Raw genomic sequence first — 20,293 nt, 5'->3', positions numbered from 1 at the left:
GTTTAAGGTAAAAGGGGTAAAACTAATTGGGCTTGAACTTTGTTATTATTGGGCCTTATCATTTCAAACTGTATAAAGGCTCGTTTGGATGAGAGATGATGAGAAATTGAGAATTCGTTTCTACTACTGTACAGTTTGAACTTTGTTAAGAAACAAAAATAATTAGATAACTTTATTTTTATTCAGTAATTTAATAGAGTTCATCAAAAACCACATGTACCACCAGGTCCTCCAAACGCGAAGGCCAATCCGGTGGATTTAAGGTAATTTAAATATGTTACCCTATAGCAATTATAAGTACCAGCATCAAGCCTTGTGTTCTTTTTCTCAAGATACACCTTCTTGTATTTCGAATCTATAATGAAGATGTTTTTAAAATATGCCGTCTTTTTTAAATCTGTCACTGAAAAATGTCCGTTCCCCATTGGAGAACTAATTCCAGATGGAGATAAATAAATATTTCCTCCAAATGTTATTACAGAAGCCCCTTTGTTTAAGTGTGTAAATAATGTTTTGGGCCAATAACCAACCACTTCATCAAAGAATTTAAGTACCCAATTTCCACTGAAGCCATCCTAAATACATATGAAACAAAGAAATAAAAAGAAAATAAGTATTTAAGAGATCAAAATAATTGGGTGGTTTAATAATTCTTTTGAAACTAAATATTAAAAACATCGTAAAAAGGCTAAAGAATAATACCTGAATAACTTGCATTCGAAAGGTAACGCTCTTTTGACCATAGACGGATGACCCCCAGAATCTTTTTCCAAGAATGGGTTTTCGACTTACAACCACAAAGCCAGGACATTGCGTATTATAACACCCTATTTTTTGATAATGATCTCTCTACAAATAAATTTTAAAAATTAAATAAATAAATTAGTACAGTTCATTCAATTGTTTTGGTTTCTCATTTTTTTTAATCTAACCTAATTTTTGTTCTTATGTGAATCAGATTTACGATTAACTAAAAACTACTCATAGTCCAATATATTGTTAATCGTGTGACACTGTCACCATATAATCTTGGATGTACCTATAATAAATAAATAAAATCATATAGTTAAATACTCATATATGTTAAAGTCACATGATTGTGTATAAGATGCATAATCTTTAGTAAGTAAATGGTGGTATAAACTTACTGCCCAACCAGCTTGTATACTATTGACTTGACCTAGAGGTCCATTCTCTAACCATATTTGACTTTTACTGTATTGACCGTTTGTCAACATTAATAATTCATGAATACTTATTTCTGCTTCAGCTCCTCGATAGATAGTTCCATTTTGCATTGTCTCAATTGCCGCATCCTGTAAAATTTTAAAATATATGTTAGTCTTAATAACTATATAAGACTTTCTTACTCATTTCAGAAAAAAATAGAGAGAGACATACGTGTTGACCATAAAACTCGACTGAATTCAAACGAACGCTCTGTGATTCGTTTCCTTGTCTTAAAATTGCAACTGTTCCTTTTGGACAATGCTCTTGTGTGCTATATTTGTTGCTTCTTTCAATATTTCCATCTAAGTTGAATGTTTCCTGTATCAATTAGAAGTAAAAAAAGAAAGAAAGTAAGATTTTGCATAACAAATGTTTCTCGGACTAATTCTTTCATAGCTGTTTGATTGACCACAACTGTTCATTCTAATATATAAATTCAAACTGAAATATTTGTCCAAAATGTTCTGAGGAATGGTCATCTTAACTATAATAATGTATAATATTAAGAGCAACTTTGGTAGATAACCATGGTAAAAGAAAAAATAGAGAGAATGACGTTTTGGCAGAAATAGTTAGTAAATAACGTTTTTTTAGGTGGGGTAGAGGGAGGATAAAGACTAAACTAACCTCTTGAATAATAGCTTTAATAAAATAATATATTTATTTGAAAAATCTACGGCAAGAAAAAAACATGCAGCAGCTTAAAATTACATGAATTTTTCTTATAAATAGCATGTGATATTAATAAATTAGTATAATCACTTGAAGTAAATATAAATAGCATGTCATATATTTGCAAGAATGAAAAAACATGCATCAGCTTAAAATTACATGAATTATTCTTGTAAATAACATGTGATATTAATAAAATAGTATAATCACTTGAAGTAAATATAAATAGCATGATTTTTTCTTAATCTCATATGTCATGCCGCGTTGCAGAGATATCAGACCAGAGGGGAGGGGGTGATGGGGGCAAGCACCGATAAAGCCAAACCAAAAGGAATAAATTTAGATATAGAAGGAGAGATGAGTAGCGGAAGAGTGGAAAATTGGAAAATGAGATCTAATGGTAAATAGATCTATTGAAGGGGGTAGTGTAAGTAATAAAAAAGAGATCCAGTAACATACAATAAAAGTAAAGGATTTGGTGGTGGTGGTGATGGTGATTGTCGCCATTAGAGACATGAAGATGGAGAAGATGGTGAACACAGAGGAGAGAAGAAAAAGAAAATAAAAAAAAAAAGATACCAGAAGAGAGCAATGTAATTTTAGATGGCATAGGAAACATAAGGACATGGCTCATAGTCATTCTATGAATTATTCTAAAAAGTATAGTCATCTATTATATATACTCTAATATTAAAACCAAAAATTGAATCATTGTAAAAATAAATTTAAAACTTTATTTTGCATGAATACTTCATACAATTTAAACATATTGAAAAAAAAAACATTTGAGTTTTTATTCGATTTTAACTGCAACAAATATAATAAGATCTAAATTACTTGATCTACCACTATTTTACTGTCTTACCTGAATCTTGTGATTTTTCAACATTGGATGTTGAAAAGCCGGTTGTTTCTATATATCAATACAATCATATTCCTATAAAATTTGTTGAAAATATAAGAGAAAGATTGTAAAAATAAAAATAATTTTTTTGAAATTAACAAACAAAAATAAATTAAGGAGTCTCACATCAATGTTGCCTTGTGCTCCTTGTGTAAAGAACATATAAACACAGATACATAGAGCTAGATGTAACGCCATTGATAAATTATTTTTTAAGTTTATCTCTAGTTATTGTCTATGATACCTTCTGGTATATATACAAATTCAGTCAACCACTTTAAACTATTGCTATATTACTACTTGTTTTATAATCTCTTGACCAAAATTAACATATGCATATTTTTTTGGTCAGAAATCAAATGTATATTTAGGGGAACATATCTAAATGGCCATACTACATCCCTTATAAGAAAAATTTACCAAAATTTTCAAAGATTTACAAAGATTTTTTGCTAAAATAATATTAAAATAACCAGAATAATCCACCAAAACTTATTTAAAATAATCATATTGATTTTTTTACCAAAACATATTTGTCACATTATTTATTTACTTCTTATGAATTTATTATTAGGGATAATAATTTAGGCTAAAATATTAAGAATTTATTTAAATGTTTTAATTTTTATTTTTATAAAGAAATTTTATTTAATTAAAAGGTGGATATGGAAACGAATACAACTAGATTTATAAATATATGTATTAGACAAGAATTCAAGCAAAAGTTAAAAGAAATAGAATTTAGAAAAGAAATACAAAATCTATCTTAAAACAAGAGAGAGGAAAATTTAATAGTATATGATATGAAATCTACTTTATTGTGTAGTTTTTTTTGGAATTTTCACCTTAAATTATTCAAATTGAGATGATTAAATAAATATTTAAGGAATAATTAAGAAAGAGGGAAAAAGTTGCGAAGTCTCGGGTTTTAGCTGGGCACACTTGAGTTGGACCAACACAGATATGTGGGACCCTCCAGCGGTGAATTTTCTCATAGCATTAAATGCATGATATGATGATTTCTGCTACTTTGTTACGTACCACGAAATCTTCCTTTCCAGCGGGAAAAATCTTCATCCAACTAGGTGTAGAAGCAATGAAATAATTAAGAAATACAAACAAACACGACATATGAAGGACTTACATGCCAATAAATTTGGCTAGGGTTTGAGCATTGCAAACAATTAACTATATGCTATTTTTATGTGTTTTCACCACAGGGCTTGTCCATGACGATCAACCAATGCTCTTAACTGCAAACAGGAAATGGTGGTGCCATTTTAGTAGGTGGTTGATCACTGAAACTGGATCCAGAATTGAGAGGCGAATAAGAGCCATCACACCTATCCATCCGCGTCTGTATTTTTGTGAAACGGGTCAAAGCAGTGATTTAAAGGATGACGTAGAATAATATTGGAGGTGAGAAGGAAGCGGGGACTTAGAAGAGGCGACATTGGAAGTGGAAAAGAAAGGATTCGTGAGCTGGTGGGTGGGGATAGAGTTTTCGTCATTGAGACTTGTGTAGTTCCTGGCGATGATTGATGATGACGTGATGAGGCTCGTTTGGATGAGATGAGGGTTTTTTATATATATAAATATGAGGCTAATTAGAAATATATATATATATATATATATATATATATATATATATATTAGATCACCTTTAATTTTATTTAATTCATATATGATATTTGATATTATTTTGTTGATACATAACATATATAGAATTTCTCAAATACCACAATTTCCACCTGGTCCTCCAAATGAAAATACCAGAATCAGCGTAACTTCTTATTTTCTTATCTTCAACATAAACTCTTTTATAGTTAGAGTCTCTAACCACAATGTTTTTAAAATATGCTGTCTTTTTAAAATCTGCAACCGGAAAATGTCCATTTCCCATTGGAGTACTAATTCCATCGGGAGATAAATAAGTATTTCCTCCATAGCTTACTAGAGAAGCTCCTTTGTTTAAGTAAGTAAACAATTCTTTAGGCCAATAACCAATCACTTCATTAGATATTTGAAGTACCCAGTTTCCACTGTTGGGATCCTAATATATATGAAACAAAAGTGAAAAACAAAATATACTTTAACAAGTATCCAAAAAGTCAAAATAATTGTATGGTTTGATAATTTCATTGAAACTAAATATATAAATCTTTTCGTACAAAGGCTAATTATAAATTTACCTGATTAACTTGTATGTTAAAGGTAAGGCTTGTTTCACCATATATGGATGACCCCCAAAATCCCTTTCCAAGAAAGAGTTTTTGACTTACAACCACAAAGCCAGGACATTGCGTATTGTAGCATCCTGTTTTTCGATAACCATCTCCCTGAAATGGAAAAAAAAAATATGTATAATAATATTTGTTACCTTAATAAAATAGCAAAGCTCATCAAATTGTTTTGATTTCTTCTCTTTTACTCCAAGCTAGTTATTGTTCTTATGTGAATATCATTAACTAAAAACTACTTACAGTCCAATATATTGTTAATCGTGTGACGCTGTCACCGTATAACCTTGGATGCACCTACAATTAAAAAAAAAACAGAAAAACATATAACTATGCTTATAATTTAATAACCACATGAATATTTGTGAATGCATAGTTTTTTGTAAGTAATTGGTGGTATAAACTTACCGCCCAACCAGCTTGTATACTATTGAGGTTACCTGTAGATCCATTCTCTAACCATATTTGACTTTTACTGTACTGATTGTTTTGCAACTTTAAATCGTGAATACTTATTTCTGCTTCGGCTCCTCGATGAACAGTTCCATCTATTATGGTCTTGATTATTGCAAACTATAAATTTTGTAAATATGTTAGTCTTAATAACTAAATGAGATTTAGTAGCTCTTTTCGAAAACAAAAATTATATACATGTTGACCATAATACTCGTCTGAATTCAAATGAATGCTCTGAGATTCATTTCCTTGTCTTAAAATTACAACTGTTCCTTTTGGACAATGCTCTTGTGTGTTATATTTGTTGCTTCTTTCAATATTTCCATCCAAGTTGAATGTTTCCTATATGCATCACACGGAACAAAATAAAAGTAAGGCATAACAAATGTTTCTGGAACTTCTTTTTATATTGCTAGCTGATTGATTAGCCACATCTATTCATTATAATATACAATCTAAAATTCACATATTTGTCCAATTTTTTTTTGGAATAGCCATTATATAAGAAATCTGAAAAAAACAAAATTGAAACTGAAAATTGAATCATTATAAAAAAAAGTATAATTTTATTTTGTATGAAAATACAATTTAAACATAGTTTTCAAAAATAAATAGAATATTTGAATTCTGACGCAATATAAAAATCTAATTATTTTATGGTGGAATGAAAGAATAAGAATAAGATGGAAGAATAAGAATAATATTATCTTACCTGAATCTTGTGATTTTTTAATAATGGGTGTTGAAAAGCTGGTTGTTTGTATATATCAACACAGTCATAATCCTGTAAAATTTGTTTAATTACATAACAATTGTAAAAATAAAATAAAAATCGTATAAGTAAAAACAAAGAAATAAAAGTTAAAGAGACTCACATCAATGTTTCCTTGTGCACCTTGTGTAAACAGCAGATAAACACAGAGACTGAACAATATATCTAATGCCATTGCCATTGTTAAGTTATTCTTTCTTTCTTTTTGTTTCTCTCCAACTAGTTATTCTACCCAACTTTCCAATATAAGTGGGGGTTATTGGTTTAAGATTTGAATAGAGTTTTAAAGATTTTAAATGTTATGTAAAATCTGTTGTTATTAGATCAAGATTTTGTTAAACTCTGTTAAAGTTTAGTGTTATTAGTTTGTGATTTGTAAAAAATCATTTAAAATCTTAACAAATCTGGGTTATTGGATTCAAACTTTTATTAAGTCATTAAAAGTTTTGTATTATTTAATTAAAACAAAAGAATCTAAGATTGTTAATGAGTTCAATTATTATGTTATTGGTTCATGATTTTAGACAATTTCTTTACAAAATAAAGTCATGGAAAGTATCATAAAAATGCAGGGATTGTTTGGAGGACTTTATAAGATTTTAGAAAACTAATCAACAAAACTCTATAGCAATCTATAACAATCTTTCACTTATTCATTTTTAATGATTTTGTTGAACTCTTCAAAAATCTTCATAAATCTCAAACCAATACCACCCCTAAATAAAAAAATATTAATTCTAGTCAACAAGTATTTAAGGTATTGATGTGTATACACTGGTTTTTATTATCTTTTTACCAAAAATAACATATGCAATTATGCATATATTTTTTTGGTCAACAATCAAATGTATATATAGGGAAATATGGCTAATTGTCATTTACTATGTTCCTTACAAAAATAAATTTACCAAAAATTTTAAAGATTTTCAAAGGTATTTACCAAAATAATCCACCAAAACTTATTAAAATAAATACATTGTTTTTTATTTTCTAAAACATATGTGTCACATTATGTATTTACTTCTTATGCATTTCTTATTAGAGTTAGGCTAAAAATAATCTTTAAAAAATATTTTAATGAAGAAATAAAATTAAAATGTAAATATGGATACTAAAATTACATCCAGATTTCAATATATTCAAAAATAATTTTTAAAAACGTTTATAGAAATTGGATTTAAAAAAATAATCTTTAAAAACGTCTTTATTGTGAATTTATTTTCCTGGATTTCATCTTCTTAAAATTATTAAAACTATAGTCATTTTATTTAATTAAAGATATCAAAAATAAATGAAACTAATAATGAGACGAGACGACGACAGTTACCTCCGTTAGGCACAGATTCTGATCCCGCCAATGTTATCTCCAAGTGTCAAATACTGAATGGTTACATAGATATGCTTCATCTAATCCCATATTCTCTCAACCGTACGATATAAATCCAACGGACAAGAAAAAACCTTATCTCTCCAGCTTTTACATTCAAAGAACCCAAAATAAACGAAGCACACAGAGCACACAGAGAGAAGAAGAAGAAGAAGAAGAAGAAAAAAGCAAATGAAGAAGACGAAGCACACTTATATATCTTCACCAGTCAGAGATCACGACTAAAGTTTTTTTTTTTTTTTATAAAAGTTTCCGATTAGCTCGACGACGAAGAAGAAGCAATGGAGCTTCCGTTACTCTCTTACGCTACATCCCCGTCGTTTTCGCGGACAGGCTTATTATTATGCTGTTCTTCAACTAGCGTATGTGACTTCCCGGAGAGAAGTCGGAGTTTGAGAATGAGATTTAACGGTGGAGGGAAGCCTCGAAGCGTTACAGCTTCCGCCGAACAAAGCAGCGAAGGGATTGAGAAAACAGACGGCGTCGGTGGAACAACATTCTCCGGTTCTACTATGGAGGTGACAACACTTGATCGCGGCTTTGCTAATTCCACCACCGTTGATTTCCCGATTTGGGACAAAATCGGCGCCGTCATTAGACTTACGTACGGAATCGGTGAGTAGAGAGATTTGCAAATCCGAAACCTTTAAGTTACAAAACTGTTCTGTTTCACCTTTAGGCTCTCTAATGAATTGTATGAAATTTCGAAATATTGTTTTTGGATTGAAATATGAAAATTAGGAATATATGGAGCAATGGCTGTAGCAGGAAGATTCATATGTTCTGTGACTGGAATTGACTCATCTGGTGGGTTTGATATTTCTATTGATGCACTTCTTGCTGGACTTGGTTATGCAACACCACCAACCATGGCTCTTCTCTTCATACTTGATGTAAGCTAAAGCTATTATAATAACCTCTTCTTGTATCATCTTTTGATACGTCTATTGTTGTTAGAATTGGTTTTAGATGGATTCTATTTTCTCTGGTCTCAGGATGAAGTTGTGAAGCTATCACCGCACGCTAGGGCCATCAGAGATGTTGAGGATGCTGAGCTTAGAAACTTTTTCTTCGGAATGTCGCCATGGCAGGTGAAAACTATAGCTATTTTCTTGGTTTATCGAAATCTTTGATATTGAAGTCTTGGTTTTGAGGTTTTCAATCTCTGGTTGTTTTCTTCAGTTTATACTCATTGTTGCTGCCAGTTCGATAGGAGAAGAGCTCTTTTACCGTGTTGCTGTACAGGTATGGTTTCATTAGAACTTAGCCAAGTAGAACTATATCATTGACCACTTTGATTGAGTTATTACTGATTGATTGTCTGATTCTCATGATAGGGTGCTCTGTCTGATATATTCTTGAAAGGAACGCAATTGATGTCAGATTCTAGAGGCATGGCATCTCTGGTAGTTAAAATCTCTCCTTTACATTATTTTTCTATCGAGATTACAATATATCTTCATGGAGTTCATATATGTTGTTTGTTAATTGTTATTATTACTTCTAGACTGGAGTGTTTCCTCCATTTGTGCCATTTGCTCAAGCATTTGCAGCTGTAATCACCGCGACTCTCACTGGCTCTCTCTACTTTTTTGCTGCTTCTCCAAAAGGTTAGGATTTTGGTCATGTCTTGATCTTGTTATAGTTATCTAGTTTCTTAGTTGATTCAGTTCTTTCTCATTTCTCGTTTTCGTTTTTCAGACCCTACATACATTGTTGCCCCGGTTTTAAGGTCACGCCGAGATGATTTTAAGAAGCTTTTGTCAGGTACTCGTTCTCTTGTTCTGATCATGCATGTTGTTGTGAGAAAGATTTTGCTCGGAGAACATGAAAATGTTAACCGGTTTGGTTTTCATATTAATTTGATCCGCTGGTTATGACATATATGTTTTGTGTCATTGCTTTGAGCAGCTTGGTACGAGAAGAGACAGATGAAGAAGATATACTCTCCCCTCCTCGAAGGACTCTTAGCCCTCTACCTCGGTATCGAATGGGTTCAGGTAACATCTCCGTACCGTTTTTTTGTTTTGCTTCAGTTTGGTATGCAATAATTCTGGTTCCAGTTGGTAGAGCTATACGATTTTTTTTGTTGTTAAAAACCAAACCGGTTGATTAACTAATTATCTGGTTCTGATATATTATTTTTTTTCAAATTTCAAGACGAATAATATTCTAGCACCGATGATGACGCATGGTATATACTCGGGGGTCGTATTAGGACATGGGCTATGGAAAATTCACGATCACCGGAGAAGATTACGTCGGAGAGTCGAACGGATCAGATCGGAGGCTACTGATAAGTTGATTTAAATCAACTCTAGATTTTAATTGGTTGGGGGTGGATTTGTGTGTATTTTTTTGGTATGGGGTCGTATAGTGATTAGGAAAATTAGCTAGGACCTCTTCCAATTAATTAGAGACCTTCATACAGTAGAAACTTACATACTATAGGTGTACTGTGTACATACATAATAATATCCCTATATATATATTATACTTGAGAAGTAACTTCTTTATTTCTTTTTTTTGCTTGCAACCTTTTATGATCAGTACCAATATATACAAAAGTTTGAGCATTATTGGCCAAAGTTTGATTGAGTTATTACTGAATAATTGTCTGATTCTCATGATAGTTATTACAATAAGGTTTGCTCAGTACCAAGGTCAGAGTTTGCTTATGTAGACTTTGTAGTCTACACGTTGTGCTCTTGGGCAGTTGGGCCTGCATCTCTAGGTATTGCTTTGTGCTCTTGCATGGCCAGTGCCTTCATTTTCATTTGCTTCCATCCAAACTCAATTTGAACTTAACTAATACAACACCTAAATTTTTTTGAAACTTAAAATCAAGTTAAAAACCGAAGCTATAATAAATCATCTACATTATACTAAAATTTCTTTTGTATACTATTCATAATATGAAAAAAAAACTCTGAACTCAAACTGGAACTATAATCATAGATTGAACATTATTATGAACATCATTAGCAATTAACAATAAAATAAAATTTTCTAATATAGTTGATATTTTAAAAGCTACATAATATTTAATTTATGCATGGCGCAAGACATCATCTAATTATACGTAACATATAAAACTTAAACTTTCTTTTTTAAGGAAAAAAATTCGTTAGACATAAACATGAATTTTATTATTCAAATATTAGAGAGCTTGTGTGTTTATGTGTAAGGAAAAATATGTTCGAATTGATAGGACAATTACTAGTATCCAAAACATTTTGCTGGTATTCGAAACAGAGTTTCCAGAACCCAAACAAGAATAGTTGGCAAGGACAAATTAAAAAATAATACTAGCAAGGTGGTGAATTCGATTTGCTCTTGCTATTTTTGTTTTTCTAAAATACATTACTTAGTGTACCTCTAATCACGAATTTGGTATCCGAACTCCAAAGTTTGGTCCAAAACTCTAATTAAGTAATAAACCAATAATGGACAGAAGAAGGATAAATTAAATAATTATGTCTTCTTTTTTCTTGGGTCAACTGATTATGTCTTCTTAATAATTGAAAACTAATCTTAACAGAGAATAAATTAATTAAAAGCTAATCTTAATTAATTTTCAGAAAACGACAAATGAAAGCGAGTAGTCGGTAGAATCATGTGGAGGAGCAAACCTTATTGTATTGGTATATTATTTTATTCCTTCATGTCCAGATTATATCATTTAACTTGAATGATTCTAAACACCAACTATTATATTGCTCGTAGTCGTAACGAACAAAATTAAAAACAAAAGATAAATGTTTAACTCACACCAATTTTTACCATTTTAAAAAATTTGAAGTTATGATAAATAAACCATATTAAAACTCTCGTGATTATATATGAAAGCTTTTTTATAATTTTAAAACAGTGATTTATGTGACCGTACAAACTTTTCAAAGACACACATTCTTTTTTTATATTGCACATTAAATTTAACTTAGTATGTTTCACTTGTATTTTTTTTCAAGTTGAAAGTACGCTGACAAAAAAAGTCATTTACAAATTACAATGCATTCATAATTAGTATAGCTAGTAACAACAATAACGAGAATATCTCATTATCGTTGTCTGTCTAGTCTTTAGAAACACATCAGTTTTATTTATATGTACAAAATCTTGAGCTGGGTTATACATAAAATCAGGAGAAGATTCCAAAAATGTTGGCATGATAATTAAGATGCTTGCGTCCGTGGAATTTATTAAACTAATGACTATTCACATTACGGTCTTATTCTAAATTTCTCTAATTAAACATCAGACCAATCTATAGAGAAACTAACGCATATTCTAGTAAGATAAATTATTTAATGGTCTCAAACCTGCTGCAAACACATATACATATACACGCAAACGGATATGCATGCATATGGATATCAATCCGCGATATATCCTTATATTGGTTGATCGAGATTATTGATTACTTTTTACATGACACCCTTGAGTGGTCACTAACGTAGTGAGGTTATCTCAAATTTCGCAATTATTTACATTTCAATCGAAATTATAACAAAAAGAAGAGAGGAGAAAAAAGAACATTTGGTCAGATAACACACTTGCAACTTCGCTTAAAGTTCGGTGGTGGCCATATGTTTTGGTGTTGCGAAGTTGGCCACCATCAAATTACTTAATTCATAATATATGTGATCGGCATGTATACTGTAATTATACTGTCTGTCGCAAGACCAAAACAAAGCACTTCCAGACTGTTCTATTATCAAAAGAAAATTATAATATGGTAGTTCTTAAAAAATTAATTAACTCCCAAAGTCCAATGCAATTAGTTATCTCTTGTATTGGATTAGCGATTGGTGGAATCATATAAGATTATAAAACTAGTTGATCATTATTAAATATAAGTTGAGTAGAATTTATAATTTTATAACTAATGGACGGCTTCTTGATTTATTATTAAAATGGCTCCGCTGATTAATCGATAAACCATACATTTGCACAAGAAGCCGTCACACGTTGTCCGCCGTTGCTGAGTCTATCCCTTTCCATATAACTACTCCATTTTTTCTTAAATAAATATTCGTCGTATAAACTATTGCGTTGTGCCTTTCATAATTTATTATATTGCTAAACGATCCTATTACCAAAGAACATAAAACAATATGATTTCATCTCTATTAAAATTACAGTATTTAGACCTTTTTGTTCATCTAATGATATAGTTGCAACTGGAACTCGGAGTCTTACTTGTCTTAGGTGTTCACTATGTGATGGTGAACTATAAATAAATAGATGTACTTTCGGACAGTCTTGTGGTCGACTGTACGCCTTTTGGTCTTTAAGTCGGTTTGTTAATTCGAGAAACTTAGAAGATTTGTCAATTGATTTAAAAAATCACCACGAGTTACTTTGTTTATATGTTTTATTTTTGTTGCACCGTTATTTTCAATCTCCATTTAACATATGATATGTACATGAATTATACACATTCAGTCATTCACTAACCTTCTTATGAAAACGTTAGCTAATCTTCTTATGAAAAAAAACTTCAAAAAAACATTATAGTAGTTAACTTGACATAATAGGTGAAAAGAAACTAAGTTAGCTTATATGGTTTTAAGTTTTTAAAAAACATTTTTTTTTTTTTTTTTGTATTCGAACAACTTAACCAAAATAAAATAAATAGTAGGCGTAGATAGCAGTTGATTTTCTCAGTTCAAACTGATATTTTCGTCGTTTTGACAAATTGAAAGGTTATTCAGATTAAGTTGCTGTGAGTTGCAAAATACATGCCCAAGTTATCGTTTCGGGTATATTATTTTTGAAGAAACAGTAGTTATATAGACTTCTTCTTGTTCGTGTGAGATCTTTATACAGTAATATAGACTATATATAGAGAGTTTCTTCATTTAAAATTTGGTAATCTTCTTCATGTAAACACAATAAACATAGTCGATCAGATATGTAACTATACTAACTATCTAAATATTTTTAACAAAGAAGCTTGAAATAATCTTTTTTTTTTTTTTAATGTGTATTAGTTGACGAAGATATCAGAACTCATCAGCGCGTGGACCAACGCGACACTACTGCGCATCCGTCACTTGTCCGCATGGATCTCCGCGTTTTCTCCCGTTTGTTTAATGTGTTCTCATGTTTATTGTAATTAATTAATAATTAGTAAAGAACTTCAAGTTGTTAAGTTGTTAACCATAGTTTATCGTTGACAAAGAAAAAACAAAAAAAACCATAGTTAATTGGTCAACTTGGTTAACCAACTATAGTTAACGATCGAGTTTTTTTTTTTTGTCTTCTAGCTTACATTCGAGCCAACTTCATCCACTTCGTATTTGATGCTGCAAATGAAATGATCTACCAAAATTAGTAAAATACAAATTTTTCTATGAATGACAACAAGGACTTAGAAGTTTGAATGAAGACATACAAATGAAATGATATTGATCGTAGAGATGAGTCAAAAGACTCAAAACTATAACTCATGAATGTTGGTATCTAAGAATTTTCAGGAACAAACATCGAACCTATTTTGATCCACAACAAGTAGTGAACTTGATATATCTATTGATAAGGGTTACAAGGTTAACATCATATCTCTTCTAGACTTCTACCATAAACTGGGACTCCACCAACTTTCTGGTCGGGTAACCCAATTACTCCAACCCTAATGAAATAAAATCTATCAATACTCTCTTCGTTTTATGGAGGGAGATATCCTGAAAATTTTAGAAAAAGAATCACCAGTTGCATATATCATTTCAATAACGTCGCCTCTTAATTATTGAGTTTCTGAAGAGAATCTAACATTCACCAGGCTTATTACATTTGTTTCTAAATATCTCTATTAGGATCATTTCAAGATCTTTTTACTTGAGCGTACTTTATTTGTATAAACCTTATGTAGTAACTATTTGCATATGTTTTTAGTAGTTTTGTACAAGCTAAATGAAAAAAAAAATATTTTTAGCCTTTGGAAAAACCCATTCTAGCTAGCCTTTGGTTCAATAGAATGTCCTGATTATAACTAAGAAGTCTCAGTTTTAAATATTGGGAATTCGATTGGTGACATTATACATATATAAAACAGTGATGGGATGAAAAAAAATACAAGATATCGGTTTATAGAATCATATGAACGATAAAAATATATTTCCACATTCTTGGGATCATATTGTGTCGTCCATTGCTTTATTCTGCGAGAAGACATGATAAACAATGTTAGCTTCTTCGATAATATATACATTTAACGAAATCTTAGAACCACAATAACGTCTTTATACATACTCGACAATATATATTATAAAACTTATGAGCAACTTCATCTCGAATTTGACATATAATAATACATTAGTACACAGAGAATAAAACCTTATAATAATAATAATAATTGTCTCTTGGGGCCATTGGGTATAGAGAGAAGACTTAGTCTTCTTCTTCATCTTTCTCTACTTGATACATTTTACATATTTCATTTTTCAGGTTTCTATATATTTTCTTCTCCACTTTTTATAATTTATCCGCTTGTCTGCTATCTCTTACATTAAATCTAAACCTAAATCATTAAAATCTCCAATCTCGTTTTTAATATACTTTTCTTTTTCGTCAATTTTTTTCTTTTCTTTTCTGTTTGATGTTGGCATGGCTGGTCTCGATCTAGGCACAGGTTCTCGTTACGTTCACAACGTCGATGGCGGAGGCAGCGGCCAGTTCAATACCGAAAATCACCACGAAGATAACGGTGGCGCCGGAGGAAACCACCACCATCACCATCATAATCTTAATCATCATCAAGGTTTAGATTTGATAGCTTCTAATGACAACTCTGGACTAGGAGGCGGTGGAGGAGGAGGGAGCGGTGACCTCGTCATGCGGAGGCCACGTGGCCGTCCGGCTGGATCGAAGAACAAACCGAAGCCACCGGTGATCGTCACGCGCGAGAGCGCAAACACTCTTAGGGCTCACATTCTTGAAGTTGGAAGTGGCTGCGATGTTTTCGAGTGTATCTCCACTTATGCCCGCCGGAGACAGCGCGGGGTTTGTGTTTTGTCCGGCACTGGAACCGTCACTAACGTCAGCATCCGTCAGCCCACGGCGGCTGGAGCTGTTGTGACTCTGCGTGGTACTTTTGAGATCCTTTCTCTCTCCGGATCTTTTCTCCCACCGCCTGCTCCTCCAGGGGCGACCAGCTTGACGATATTCCTCGCCGGAGCTCAGGGACAGGTCGTCGGAGGTAACGTAGTTGGTGAGTTGATGGCGGCAGGGCCGGTGATGGTCATGGCGGCGTCTTTTACAAACGTGGCTTACGAAAGGTTGCCTTTGGACGAGCATGAAGAGCACTTGCAGGTTCAAAGCGGCGGCGGAGGAGGGAATATGTACTCGGAAGCCACCGGCGGAGGCGGAGGGTTGCCATTCTTTAATTTGCCTATGAGTATGCCTCAGATGGGAGTTGAAAGTTGGCCGGGGAATTCCGCCGGCGCCGGTAGGGCTCCGTTTTAGCAAATGTTTAATTAAGAAACATTTTTATGACTTTATGATTTAAGAATTTTTATGAAATTGATTTTTCAACCTTTTTTTCTCCTCTCGAAAATTTATGAAATTATGATTTAAGAAAGCAACCATTAATATTATTCATGTGTTGACCCTCTTAGTGCATGATTTTTACTTAGGCTATTGATATTTATCTTTTGAATTTCTCAAATCTTATTCGATCGGTTGATAAATATAATAAGGGTAGTGTTATCAAATTAACCCACGTATAAAGCTTTGCATTATAAGAGATGAATAAGATGGCGAGTACATTTCTCTCGTAATTTAAATGGGTTTAATAAGTTAAAACTTTAATCATTTCTTTTTACAAATACAATTTTAATAAAGAGAATATATATGAGATACTTGGATGCAAATGGGTTTTTTATATAAAAATCACAATACTGGAGAAGTTCTTGTTTTGTTCTGTTAAACAATAATCATTAATCATATTGCTCACTAGGGTAGACACATGGATGAATAAGGTCTCTTTTTCAAATTTTGAGGTTATCATGTTATAAAATAAATACATGACGGGAAATTATAGTAAACGACAAAAAAAACAAATTAAAGTAATAGCGGTAACATACAATGGGAAAGTGCAAGTGTAGTGCTAATTAATAAATTAAACTAGAATATAATCCGTGCTATAGCACGGGTTAAAATTTTTTCATTTTGTTTATTTGGTAATTTTTAATTAAAACATTATATATGTGATTATTTTATTTGTTTTAAAAGGTTTTTAATTAATAAATTAAATCTGTTAATTTGACCAATTCATTGCCAATCATGCCCTTAATTGCCCAACCCATTTGATGCTAAGCTGTCACACACGCAATTATATAAAGTAAAGTAGCCGAGATTAATGTTCATATCGACTAACAATCATTATTTTATTTTTGTCCAATAACGATAATATTGCTTATAGCTTTGAGTAGGGTTATGGATTCTAAACATAAAATATTGCTCATTCGCTGTGAACTAAACAGTAAAAATATGGTTCTTAATTATTTACTTTACGTGGTGTTTTTATATCTAATATATTATAAACTTTAGCTTGTAATTTCATCGATTTCGAAGGGTAACATTATGCAAATTCGAATCTGAAATGAAAGTAAAATTGTCAACTAATATTTTTCTTCAGTGAAAAGAAATATACAATTGTTTAGAACTTCATAATGGGATTATATATCTTGTCATCTTTAAGTTATTGATTAGTTTTAAGTATTTCAACCATGAACTTGTCTATCGTGGTCAATACTCAATACTAAAGACAATTCAATCCAAAATCTTATCAAATTAATAATGTAATTAAAAATATAAAACCATTAACCATACATCATTAGAGAAGTACATCACTACTGCTTTTTGTGAGAGGTGGCGTAATATACAATAGTTATCTTTTTCAACAATATATTAAAGTTATCTAAATGTTAAAGTGTTGATAAAAATATTTCAGCTGTGGGTAAAGAAGAGACAACGATGATTTTGACCAAAGTACCACGGATCATTCTTTTAGTTTCATTGGATTTTGTATCTAACTAACTTTTACAACAAAAAAAAAAATTATTAAGAACATGATCATGTTCTATAAGAAGCTAATAAAAGTTTCTTTATATAAAGTTTCATAAAGGTGCAAAAGATTACTTGCTAATTATAGTTTGATATACATAATAATTATTAGTAAAACATAAAACAAACTATCACATCCAAATGTTTGACCGCTAAATTTTTTTGGTTATTTGAATATTGCAAATGCTTATATTGGTTATATCCTTTATTAACAATGTTAGATTGCCACAGTACCACTGTACCATTGTACTACTTACCAAAGTGTTTTTATTAGTTTTCAAGTTCATTATTTTTGAAAGCAAAGTAAAAGTTGTAAACTCGTTTTTTTCCCTCGTAATAATACTATAGAGTATTTTAGTTGTTGAAACAAAACTTGGAATATAAAAGAGAACATAATTTGTTGGTTCTTTTTTTTTTTTTGTTAAAGTTTGTTGGTTCTTCTCGCTTATCTAATTTCAAAACTAATATAAAGGACCAACTCAAAGGCCCACGTATGTCGCATATCAAATACTTAAGATAAAACTAATGCGCCTTCTCGTGATAGCCCAAATAAATCTAGCCGACAATTGCTCGCAAATTTTTTTTGTTCTTTTATGAATGGCTCATACCTTCACTAAAAAGTCTTTGTTATATTATTCCACGTTAATCAATTTTTTACCTAACAATCTTGAGCATAAAAATCAATTATCTCGACAACATCCAAATCAGAAAACGTAGAGGCGTCGTTCCGAAGAAGCCACAACAAGTGCTCAAACAAGATCGAGTCGACATGATCAAGCCACACCACTCTACCAGTCCTGTTTAACCGGTTCTTTGCACGATCCTTAGCCGAACCTATCAAGACTCTAAACGGGTATTCTTCGAGTACGTACGGTTCGACCATGAACTCTTTCTTCTCCTTCCCTACCACCACCCTTATGACCGGATCTTCCATATTGTCGGTGAGGTTCCGGTATGCAAACCGCCTCGAGTCTGCTGAGGAGAGACGACGGAGTTTCATCACAGGAGAAATCAAACAACGCATTTGAGAGAAGAAGTAAATAGATAATTCAATAAGAAAAATATATTAAGAGTTTATAAACATCCAAAAAAACACAAATGAATGGTTTTGGATTAAACGCGGTTTGATTTATGTAAAGCCCGTGTGTAAAGCTTACGGATGACAGATTTTTCACGCCAAGATTTGCTACGTGGCAAGCTGTGGTTGGTTGATATTGTTGCGATGTTATATGTCAAGAGTTCGATGGCCGACCCACCGGCTAAACTGTCTTTCTCCGTCAACTTGTTTTTAGACAGAGACCGATTTCACTTGTACATATATGAAAATTTTCAAGAAAAATTCATTTTCAAACTAACGTTTAGACATATACGCAAACTTTGCATTTATATCATTACCAAAGAAAGAAAGTTGTTATTTATGTTACCGAATATCTTTATTTGTTATGGCTAATGAATATGTTCTCTTTATCAAGTATACTAGTATATATTACGAATATTTTTCTTTTTGAATGTAATGTTAAATCTAATTCAAACTAAAATATCGTTTTTACATTCGACATTTGTCCGAAAGATCAAATAGTGTGGACTGTGAATATCGAGATTTTGTATTTTACATTCGACATTTGTCCGAAAGGTCAAAAAGTATGGATTGTGAATATTGATTTATAAAAAATCGATATTCATATCTACAAAACCATTTTAAAAGTCTAAAATATATTATTCAAAAGCATTTTCACCATTTCTCACCATTCTTAAATAGTAAACTCACATACGTAATGGTTTTTCGCTTTGTGTCGATTTCTCCATCATTTGACAAACTCGCACAAATTTTAATTATTTTTTGATTGTGGATTATAATAGCAGTCTATGTAGCTCTTTTATTTCTGATCCTCCGTTTTCACCAAAGTTTAAAACTAAATATCACCGACGTTCCACGTTCTTCATCATTTACTAGCAAAACCAAGTTTTTCCCTCGTGCTTCGAATTCCGCCTCCAATAAGCTCACACACATGGGTTATTTTTTATTTTTTGATCAACACACACATATTATTGAAGTAAGTTTATTTCTGCGAGATTACATTATGAAATCTTATCCATAAACATAAAAGAAAATAACAGGAAAAAAGAAACGAAAAAAAAAAGAAATCAAAATATATAAAAACTAGCCAAGAAAAATTCAAGACGGCTAATCTTATAATAGAAAAAACATTCTTATTATATTGGTAAACTAGACCGTTAACTTAATTATGATATAGCCTATATAGAGCTAGCTAGGTTTAGATCTGTCCTGGCGGGTAAGCAGTACCCGTGGATCGGGTAGGGTAGGTGGAGTGACCAGGAAGATGGTGGCCATGAACCTGAGCGTCAGCCGCATGCTCAGCCTTGGATTCGTGGAGGTCAGCCTTGGCCTGTGCCTCCTTAGACTTCTCTCGCTCTTCGGCCAACTTCTTCTCTTTTTTGGTCCTCGCCATCGTCTTCTCCGCATGACCTTGAGCCTTCGCGCCTCCGATGTTGAGCTTCTCCTTGGCCGTACTGGCCATGTCGCTGATCTTTTCCTTCGC

General features: G+C 31.8%; 4 protein-coding genes and 1 pseudogene across 4 annotated transcripts; 2 read left to right on the top strand and 3 right to left on the bottom strand.

Annotated features, from left to right (window-relative positions):
• LOC104788988 lies at nt 204–3,004 on the bottom strand (annotated as a pseudogene).
• LOC104788987 lies at nt 4,056–5,699 on the bottom strand. Its single transcript, XM_019245233.1, has 6 exons — nt 5,685–5,699; nt 5,455–5,619; nt 5,290–5,343; nt 4,999–5,145; nt 4,761–4,859; nt 4,056–4,163 (listed from the first exon to the last, which is right to left on the bottom strand). Exons 1-6 carry the CDS (start codon nt 5,697–5,699, stop codon nt 4,056–4,058), a joined length of 588 nt encoding a protein of 195 aa, XP_019100778.1.
• LOC104786027 lies at nt 7,748–10,240 on the top strand. The gene is made up of 9 exons (XM_010511334.2): nt 7,748–8,276; nt 8,403–8,554; nt 8,657–8,752; nt 8,844–8,906; nt 8,999–9,067; nt 9,169–9,271; nt 9,363–9,428; nt 9,573–9,661; nt 9,822–10,240. Exons 1-9 carry the CDS (start codon nt 7,943–7,945, stop codon nt 9,969–9,971), a joined length of 1,122 nt encoding a protein of 373 aa, XP_010509636.1. The 5' UTR covers nt 7,748–7,942; the 3' UTR covers nt 9,972–10,240.
• On the top strand, nt 15,043–16,279 carry LOC104786026 (AT-hook motif nuclear-localized protein 21). The gene has a single exon (XM_010511333.2). The coding sequence runs from the start codon at nt 15,273–15,275 to the stop codon at nt 16,128–16,130; it is 858 nt and encodes a 285-aa protein (XP_010509635.1). The 5' UTR covers nt 15,043–15,272; the 3' UTR covers nt 16,131–16,279.
• On the bottom strand, nt 18,342–18,988 carry LOC104786025. The gene has a single exon (XM_010511332.2). The coding sequence runs from the start codon at nt 18,754–18,756 to the stop codon at nt 18,391–18,393; it is 366 nt and encodes a 121-aa protein (XP_010509634.1). The 5' UTR covers nt 18,757–18,988; the 3' UTR covers nt 18,342–18,390.

The sequence above is a fragment of the Camelina sativa genome, chromosome 5 (genome assembly GCF_000633955.1).
Source record: "Camelina sativa cultivar DH55 chromosome 5, Cs, whole genome shotgun sequence".
NCBI classification, from domain to species: domain Eukaryota; kingdom Viridiplantae; phylum Streptophyta; class Magnoliopsida; order Brassicales; family Brassicaceae; genus Camelina; species Camelina sativa.
The sequence above is the reverse complement of the archived record's forward strand: the minus strand, read 5'-3'. Positions and strand labels throughout refer to the sequence as shown.

What these genes read in the sequence shown, in the direction of transcription:
- LOC104788987 (XM_019245233.1), bottom strand. An exon ending in GTATACAAGCTGGTTGGGCG is followed by an intron (nt 5,344 to 5,454) that starts GTAAGTTTATAC and finishes TTTTAATTGTAG; the next exon opens with GTGCATCCAAGGTTATACGG. An exon ending in TAAACAAAGGAGCTTCTCTA is followed by an intron (nt 4,164 to 4,760) that starts GTAAGCTATGGA and finishes ACAAAAATACAG; the next exon opens with ACGCGGATGGATAGGTGTGA.
- LOC104786027 (XM_010511334.2), top strand. Translation starts at nt 7,943, where the DNA reads ATGGAGCTTCCGTTACTCTCTTACGCTACATCCCCGTCGTTTTCGCGG. An exon ending in TCGGAATGTCGCCATGGCAG is followed by an intron (nt 8,753 to 8,843) that starts GTGAAAACTATA and finishes TGTTTTCTTCAG; the next exon opens with TTTATACTCATTGTTGCTGC. An exon ending in TTTTAAGAAGCTTTTGTCAG is followed by an intron (nt 9,429 to 9,572) that starts GTACTCGTTCTC and finishes TGCTTTGAGCAG; the next exon opens with CTTGGTACGAGAAGAGACAG.
- LOC104786026 (XM_010511333.2), top strand. Translation starts at nt 15,273, where the DNA reads ATGGCTGGTCTCGATCTAGGCACAGGTTCTCGTTACGTTCACAACGTC.
- LOC104786025 (XM_010511332.2), bottom strand. Translation starts at nt 18,756, where the DNA reads ATGCGTTGTTTGATTTCTCCTGTGATGAAACTCCGTCGTCTCTCCTCA.